This window comes from Oncorhynchus nerka, linkage group LG14 (genome assembly GCF_034236695.1).
Source record: "Oncorhynchus nerka isolate Pitt River linkage group LG14, Oner_Uvic_2.0, whole genome shotgun sequence".
Lineage (NCBI taxonomy): Eukaryota > Metazoa > Chordata > Actinopteri > Salmoniformes > Salmonidae > Oncorhynchus > Oncorhynchus nerka.
This window is the reverse complement of record NC_088409.1, coordinates 76,590,658-76,599,471: the sequence shown is the minus strand read 5'-3', so window position 1 is coordinate 76,599,471 and position 8,814 is coordinate 76,590,658. Positions and strand designations below refer to the sequence as shown.

General features: G+C 41.5%; 1 protein-coding gene across 1 annotated transcript; it reads left to right on the top strand.

Moving 5' to 3' along the window:
- The first annotated feature begins 1,831 nt into the window (after positions 1-1,831).
- On the top strand, positions 1,832-7,291 carry ilvbl (ilvB (bacterial acetolactate synthase)-like). Its single transcript, XM_065000432.1, has 14 exons — positions 1,832-2,382; positions 2,859-3,060; positions 3,220-3,347; positions 3,563-3,813; positions 3,906-4,005; positions 4,195-4,292; positions 4,381-4,517; positions 4,602-4,736; positions 4,855-4,969; positions 5,135-5,304; positions 5,502-5,572; positions 5,702-5,773; positions 5,859-5,964; positions 6,117-7,291. Exons 1-14 carry the CDS (start codon positions 2,281-2,283, stop codon positions 6,293-6,295), a joined length of 1,866 nt encoding a protein of 621 aa, XP_064856504.1. The 5' UTR covers positions 1,832-2,280; the 3' UTR covers positions 6,296-7,291.
- The last annotated feature ends 1,523 nt before the right edge of the window (positions 7,292-8,814 follow it).

Here is an 8,814-nt window from a genome sequence, read left to right as displayed (position 1 = left end):
TGTCACTCATGGGGACACTATGTCACCGCCAAGTCTAAGGGTAGACCTCGAAAGGCTCAAGGTCATTGGCCACATAAAATGACGTCAAATCACGTAATATGTACAGTAGCTTTGATTGGACTGATGTCAACATACTTTCCAAATCTTAGCTAGCAGTCATCATCATGAATCAACTCGACAATCTACTGGCAAATCCTTTTCAATCCTTGTCATAGATAAATAATTAAGAGAAATCATAAAAAATTTATCTGTGCTCATCGGCCATTGGGCATTAACATTACACAACAAGTTGGAAATCGCAAATTCCACAATGAGTGGTTTGGAAGGAAGGTGAGTTCAAAAATGTCTAGTAAACTGCTGCATAAATTATGTAATATGCCAGGGAGATATGTATACTGTAGCTAGGAAAGTAATACTAAGTGTATGTTGTGTAGTAAGCTGTTAGTAGCCCATGTGCAGCACCCTAATAATTTGGTCCCTTTTCCCTTCTTAATTTCGCCTACTGTTCTGATTTGGTGGTACACATGCAGCCTTTTTGCCTGTTTGAGAGAAATGTAATCATTGAATATTGTAAGAGCCTTCATTGTCTGCTTATATGCCCCCGTTATTTATCATATGGTTCTGACTTGGTGTACAGGGAGAATACTAAGAGCAGCCCATGTTCTGAATTCTGTCGCTGTACATTTCAAAAGTGCTGAACAAAAGTTATATTGACAATGTCCATCCTAGCTCGCTCATGAATGTCTTAATCGAAATAACAGATTGCCTCATATCCACTCGTTGTTCCCTTATGCCATAGTTTGTATATCTCAATTGTCAGTAGAAACCACATTTGTTTAAACAAGTCAGCCATATCAGTTATGTTTTTTTTTAAAGGCAGTAAATTAGGCTGAATTAACTGTAGGCTCAAAATGTAGGCCCAACAGTATGTGTTGTGCAGTTCATGTATTGTTTAGTGTTGTGTAATAGCTTTTCTGGCATGCATAATTTTTATTTTATTTTAAATTGCCCCACCAATATTTACATGCTAAAATTGCCACTGTGTGTACATATTACCTCGTGCCCCCTGCACATTGACTCGGTACTGGTACTCCTTGTATATAGTCTTGTTATTTTGTATTACTATTTACTTTTTAATTTTTGTGCAAATGTTTCTTACTTTTAACTCTGTGTTGTAGTCTGTATGGCTATATCGTAAAAATTCATGAAAACAAACATTTTTGAGGGGTCTTTAATTCACGGTTAGGGTTTAAAATCACATTTTAACAAGATAAATTGTAGAAATTGGCGAGGTTTATGACTTTGTGGCTGTGGTAACTAGTGATGATATAACTGATATAAAGTTGCCGGGATGTCAAGTGTCCTACTCGATTCGGCAAAGGTAAGAATATCTGGATTAACTATATAATTTTAGCTAAATGTAGCAATGAATAAATTGGCAAAATGTATTTAAAAGGACAATTCTGTGAACTGTCTTGTGCATGTTTTAAAATTATACAAAACCTGTTATCAAAGGTGTCAGCTAGAGATGATGTGCAGGAGCTTGCAGGGATTTGTAGTTTTTGCATGATGTCTACTTTGATGCTAATTAGCATTTTCGAATGCGAGTAAATATAGACAAATATATTGATAAAAGACACCTTGTCGGAGAGAGATTTACATGGTTATCAAAGCGTCACGCCAGGGTAAGCCTACACGAAACACAGCACTTATATGAAGTGTTTCTAAATTCCTCTATGGGGAAAACGAATGGAACCATTTTGCTGTTTGACCGCTAGGTTTTGTGGGTATTATGGTACCTGTTGGGCTTTATGAACCCCCATACAAAAACTGACTTGGTGAGCGAAAAAAACGGGGGGCAAAACACCTGCTGGAGAAGGCAGATTTTGGGCCCAATTATCTGTCACACTTCGCCTCTTCCTCTGTTTTTATTCACGATCCCAGTAGTTGCGGAACACTGCGTTGTTGACAGTGAATATCCATTTTGCGACATTTGCGTCAACAGTGAGCAATAGCAATCATCGGTCATTTGAAGTTGAAATACGGTGGTTAGTTGCATTGCACAAGCGGGTGGAGTATGGTTTTCCACGCGTTTCTTGTACAGTATGCTAGTAAATGGTGCATTTGAAATGCCTGTCTATAAATTGCAAGGTTACTAGGATGTGCATTGGATGAACAGCAGCCTAAACCGGAGAGCTATTCGATCAGGATAAAATATTGGTTACTGCTTTTATTTTAGGACTTGCTTCCGTATTTTTGACACATTGCCGTCGGTTGGAAATGGAGATTGCCACCGCACTGGGGTGTTTTGTTGGTTTCGCCTTCGGAGGACTAGTATTTGTAGCGTATAAACTTGGTTTACTGTATCAGTTGTTTCATAAGGTAAGTCCCTTCGGTGTAAACAATATTACATTCTAACTTGGCTTCAGCCTGCTCACTTGCTGTCTCAACTCTAAAACTCGACTGCAACCTGACATTCTTAGAAGCAAAACAGCTTGCTCTTACTGTACCTTACTACAATGTCTATTTTTTTTCACCTAGTCTTAGTAGGTGAAAGGTAACCCTGCTGCATGTGAGAGAACTTTTAACTGCCTTGTGGCTAACACAAAGGTCATGACGACAGTGCAGGTTCTTCAGAAGTCATACATTGGCCACATAAGGTGCATTAGGCCTACAAGGACAATATGCAGTTCATTGATAATTACAAGATACTATAGTGATAAATACATAACCAATAGGCCTTCCTAGTTTATGACAGCACTTTTCAGTTAATTAAATCAAATATTCACAGTCCATGACCCTGATTTTGAAGTCTGCCTGTTCAGTTATTTGCCTGAGTACTCTACTTCTTCCCCCAGACTGAGACCCAGAGCCCTCGCCATGGTGGGGAGAGTGTGGCAGAGGTTCTGCGTGCCCATGGGGTTAAGTTTGTCTTCACCCTGGTGGGGGGGCACATCTCGCCCATCTTGGTGGCCTGCGAGAAGCTGGGCATCCGCATCGTGGACACCAGGCACGAGGCTACTGCCGTCTTTGCAGCTGACGCAGTAGCCAGGCTCTCCGGTAAATAAGTAACATGCCTAATATCGCAGACACTGACAACTGTAATGTAAGGTATTTATCTGAACTGTCCGGGACTGGTTTAACTTGCTTAGTGCACTATGGTCTACTCACTTATTCATACAGTAACATTGACACTGTCAGTGATTCTCCCTCCAACAGGCACTGTAGGTGTAGCTGCAGTGACTGCTGGCCCAGGCCTGACTAACACAGTCACAGCAGTGAAGAACGCTCAGATGGCCGAGTCTCCACTGCTTCTCTTGGGGGGAGCTGCTGCAACACTACTTCAGGTGAGAGTCTGAGGGCTTTTACTGGTGTAGCTGCATGGGGGTACCCTAGTCCTAACGTTAACACTAAAGCTAAGGTCACGATGCACCAGCAAGTTCTACACAACAAATTACCATAATCCTGCATTGTTGAGTTGTGACTGGGTGAGCACACTCTCGTATGATTTCCCCCTATCCATTGTGGAGGTTTGACCTCTTGGTGAACTTTTGTTGTGCAGGGTAGAGGAGCGCTGCAGGACATTGACCAGATGTCTCTGTTCAAGCCGCTGTGTAAGTTCTGCGCCTCAGTGAGGAGTGTGAAGGACATCGCCATCACTGTGAGGAAGGCCCTGGCCATCGCCCAGTCTGGAACTCCAGGCCCTGTGTTCATAGAGTTCCCCATCGACACACTCTACCCCTTCCACCTGGTGTCCAAAGAGTTCGGAGTGAAAAACCCTCCCAAGGGAATAATGGGAAAAGTTGTCACTTGGTAAGTAATCAGCAGAATTGTGCTCGACCATGCTTTCACACATCCCTAGTGATTTGTGAAAGTAACAGATGCTGTATATTTTCTTCCATAAGGTACCTCCACAATCACCTAAAGAACTTGTTTGCTGGGGCCTGGGAAACCAGAGATGTGTCCCCTCTCCCTGTACACATCCCTCAGGCCACAGACAATCAGGCAAGACTAACTCTAGCCCTCAGTCGTTCTCTAACAACTGTGAGAAAGGTTTTGATTTGATTTGATAAAGGCTTGATTTGGTAGACGCCGATAGTTCATTCTGTAACCAGTTACAGTTTTCCAATAGACACGAAGGTATGTTTTTTTTATGTATCCCTTGTGGCTCAACCTCTATTGATCTGTCATCAGGTACAAAAGTGTATAGAGCTGGTGAGCAGAGCCAAGAAGCCTGTTATCCTACTGGGGAGCCAGGCAACACTACCTCCAACACCTACAGACGACATCAGGTATTTCAACAACCACATTTATATTACACAAGACATCAGCAGACTTCTGGTCCATTCAATGCCCATTCATATAGTTGTCCTGTAACAGGGCGGCCCTGGAGTCCCTAGGTATCCCCTGCTTCCTGGGTGGAATGTCCCGTGGCATGCTGGGTAGGAACAGTCCCTTGCACATCAGACAGAACAGGAGTGATGCCCTGAAGGAAGCAGACCTTGTGCTGCTAGCAGGTGAGACAAAATGCCACCTGTAAGTTTTGTCTTCATACAGTTTTTGTCTTTGTGGCAGTCTCACAATGGTGGTATGTGTTCCAGGAACTGTATGTGACTTCCGATTAAGCTACGGCAGAGTGCTAAACAGACGCAGCAGGATCATTGCTGTCAACAGAGACAAGACTCAACTTCTGAAGAACTCTGACATGTTTTGGAAGCCCACTGTGGCCATTCAGGGTTGGAACTGATGACTGAATTGCCCAATCAGAAGTCTTATTTGCCTTCACAAAATGCTGCCACTTCCTCTTTGGGCTATTTGGTCTTGTGGAGACTCACATTTCTGTCTGTCTTTTAGGAGATGCAGGCTCCTTCCTACTCCGCCTCTCCAAAGGCCTCAAGGGCCACACATGTCCAGAAGATTGGCCACAGTGTCTCAAAGCAGGAGATGTCACCAAAGAGAAGGCTAATCGGTACACTTGTGGAATTCATTCAGCGAGTTGGGCAGAAAGCCCATACCTAACCAATGACCTCCATGCAAATGACTATAGTTAGTACATCCAGTGCACCAACCAGACAGTACAGGCTGTGTTATTTCCCTGTGAAAGTGTGTTTTGTTCTGTGTGTTTTTCGTGCAGGAGGAAGGCTGATGAGAAGACGGACCGCCACCTGAACCCCCTGAGTGTCCTGCACCGCGTGGATGAGCTGATGGCTGACGACAGCATCATAGTGGCGGATGGGGGCGACTTTGTGGGCAGTGCTGCTTACATCATGAGACCAAGGGGCCCACTCCGCTGGCTGGATCCAGGTCAGGATCCTCAGTGGACAGTGTTGAGTTTATTTTTATAAAATATGTTTTGAAATGTGTTATAATGTGGTCATTTGAGTAAGAGAGGTATTAACATGTACAATAAAAAAAAAAAGTAGGACTTGTTTATTGAATGTGAACCCTGGATGTTCCTGATATCTTAATGGATGATTACCTAATGTTTGTCATTTTAACAGGAGCATTTGGAACCCTTGGTGTTGGAGGAGGGTTTGCTCTGGGAGCCAAGCTGTGTCGACCTGAGTCAGAGGTACAGTAGAATACCAAGCATCCTTTATCCATCACTGTTTTATACGGGTTTAGGTTTTTCGTTTTTTTCATGCTTTGAAACACCATCTATGGTTTTGGTTGAGTTTAGCTGACTACGTTTCTCATTAAGGTGTGGATCATCTATGGCGATGGATCCCTGGGATACAGTGTTGCAGAATTTGACACCTTTACCAGACACAAGGTACAGTAATAACCAATTCACTATTCAGACCAATTTATCAACAACTAATCATGCATTCAGACCAGTTAATCTCCCTCTCTCCCAGACGCCAGTAATTGCTCTGGTGGGGAACGATGCCTGTTGGAGCCAGATCGCCAGGGAGCAGGTTCCCATCCTGGGCAGCAATGTGGCCTGTGGCCTGGCCTTCACAGGTCTTTATGTTGCCTACTGTACCCTCATTGCCACCATATTGGGGATCTCTTGTGCCCATACTCACACATGCAATGTCTCTGTTGGCCTATATCATCTCTTTGGATGTCATGTCACACATCCAATTCACTGTCTCTGTTCTCCCCTTTCCTAGATTACCACATAGTTGCCGACGGTTATGGAGGCAAAGGCACCCTCATTGGTCGCGAAGACGAGGACAAGCTGGACGGCATCATAAAAGAGGCTCAGAAGGAGACCAGACAGGGAAGAGCCACACTTCTCAATGTTCTCATAGGGAAGACCAACTTCAGAGAGGGCTCCATCTCTGTGTAGAGTAGCTCAGACAGCCCCTGGGGTCCCTGTCTGGACCTGTGGGTCCTAAAACCTTCCCACCTTGCCTAGAAACACATATGTTCACATGCTGTGGAACAGTACAACTGCTGTATTTTTTTCTGGTGAAAGGAAAACAATTCAGGAACTCAATCTTCTCAACCTTTATCAGCCTTTCAAACAGCTGTGAAGATGAGTTTTGATCATGGACCTTTATTTTTCCTAGAGAGAAACAAACTTGACATGTATGCTTTGGAAAATGAACTACGGATGGATTTGCTGCTGTTATTATGTAGTAGGCCAGTATCCTTGCTGTATACACTTAACTAATACCTGTGCATTGACTTCAGATTGCCTATTGATCTACTGAACTCTACTTTGAAGCTGGCTATTTATTTTGAAAAACCAAATAAAGTGAATTTTGGAATGGCACATCCTTAGAGATATTTAGGGAAATTAATCATACACTAACCTACAAGTCTCTGCAGGATCTGTAGGGTTAACAACAAGATAATACAATTGTAATCATTTCATTTAAATGGTATATAATTGATGATTGTATGGCTTTGATTATTGAACGTGCTGTAAGACTCCACTAATACATCAATCAACAGAATGGATACACAAATACAAGATGCCCTATGAAAGAGGAAGGAATTTAAACTAAGATGTTTTACCATTTGGGTATTGATCATTATCTTAAATAAATTATAAAATCTGACTTATTACACTGCTCATACTATTTCAGGTTGACTTATTTTAAGGAATTCTGCATTATCCTGATTGTGCAAATTGAAGTCCACCTTAAATTTGAGTGTTTTGAGAATATTTGAATATTTTTCTGTTTTGCTTTGAATGTACTATTCATAATGTTTATGTCGTTGTAAGGAGAGGGATTGGTAAACACCTGACCTGAATCTGGGTCTGAGAATCTCTTGCACTAGCATATGGTATTTGATTATATAAAATGTCATCTTCTACATAAACACTGTGATACTAGTATGCCTCCTTTGTTTTTCAATGTTGACACAATGCATTTAGTCATCAGTTCTGGAATCCGAACACTGGGATTATAGGAACAGTTATTTTTGTCGTTGCAATAGAGGATAATGTAAATGTAGTGGGTTTTTTTCCCCCTCTACTGAGTGGTGCCTTTGTGACACCAACTACACTGGTTGTCTAATTCTGAGATCCTGACCATTGTATGACACTATCCACTCCACTGCCCTCCTTATCCTCTATCATTTACCTTTTATCAACTCAGATGTCAAGATTGTGTTGGCTGTAGGCAGAGCTACTGTACATACAGATCTCTATATGTCTCTGGCTATATAGTCACAAACTTGCTCTTCTTATTTTACCATACTACCAAGTCTTGTTAAATGTTCTACTGTATTAATGTTCTATGACTGTTTTGGATAATAGGATATTATGGTTTGCTTTTAGATTAAATGTTCAAAGTCTACAAGTGTTACAATCAGTGTATTACATAATACAATTTGGATCATCACACCATAACCATTTACTTTGGTCTTATTGGTTGAAACAAGTTGTGTAATTATATATCTGCTTGATATATGAATGATTGTTATTTGGCCAACAGTGGTCTTCTCTTAACTCCTTTTCGAGCTGTATGTTCTCCTCTGCACCTGTAGACCTCTTATTATTCTCTACTATTCCAGGGAGAGTTGCCTCCTATCAACCTTTCTATGGTGAGCAGTGCCCCTGTCGATTCTCTGGAGCACATACAGAGCTAGAGCTAACATCTGGGCTTGCAATGGCTTTTCATGTGTTCTGGGTTGGTCCTACTTTCCTTTTTCCTCAAGCAGTACGAATGGAATGAACTGATTTCATGCAGATTTCTTTGATATTTTTGTCCTGTTTTTACAGTAGTAACCTGTCTTAGTAACCTTTGGCCTGCTCCTTGTGGGTGAAATTCTCCTAATTACCAGCAGATGGTGCACTCACCATTTTTGGTGTGTAAGCCACACTTAAGCTATTATTGGTATCCTCAAAGTAGGCTAAATAACCAGTGGTGTAAAGTACTTAAGTAAAAATACTTGAAAGTACTACTTAAGTAGATTTTTTGGGGGTGTCTGTACTTTAATATTGATATTTTACTTCACTACATTCCTAAAGAAAACTATGTACTTTTTACTCCATACATTTTCCCTGACACCCAAAAGTACTTGTTACATTTTGAATGCTTAACATAACAGGACAATTGTCCAATTCAAGCACTTATCAAGAGACTATCTCTGATCATTGCCTCTGATCCGATCTCACTTTTACTTGAGTCATTTTCTATTAAGGTATCTTTACTTTTACTCAAGTATGACAATTGGGAACTTTTTCCACCACTGTAACTAACAACACCAATCACCATTTACATAAACTTTCTTGATTAACAAGGATGTTCATCTGTTTAATTAATCTGTGTCCATACCACCATGACAATATCTAGCTGTCCCTGGCCCAGACTTGAGCTTCTATGTTTTCTTATGAGAAAACAATAATTACAC

Coding starts and splice junctions, on each gene's coding strand:
- ilvbl (XM_065000432.1), top strand. CDS start 2,281: ATGGAGATTGCCACCGCACTGGGGTGTTTTGTTGGTTTCGCCTTCGGA. Junction 3,348..3,562: donor CTGCTGCAACACTACTTCAG/GTGAGAGTCTGA, acceptor TTTGTTGTGCAG/GGTAGAGGAGCGCTGCAGGA. Junction 4,293..4,380: donor ACACCTACAGACGACATCAG/GTATTTCAACAA, acceptor GTCCTGTAACAG/GGCGGCCCTGGAGTCCCTAG.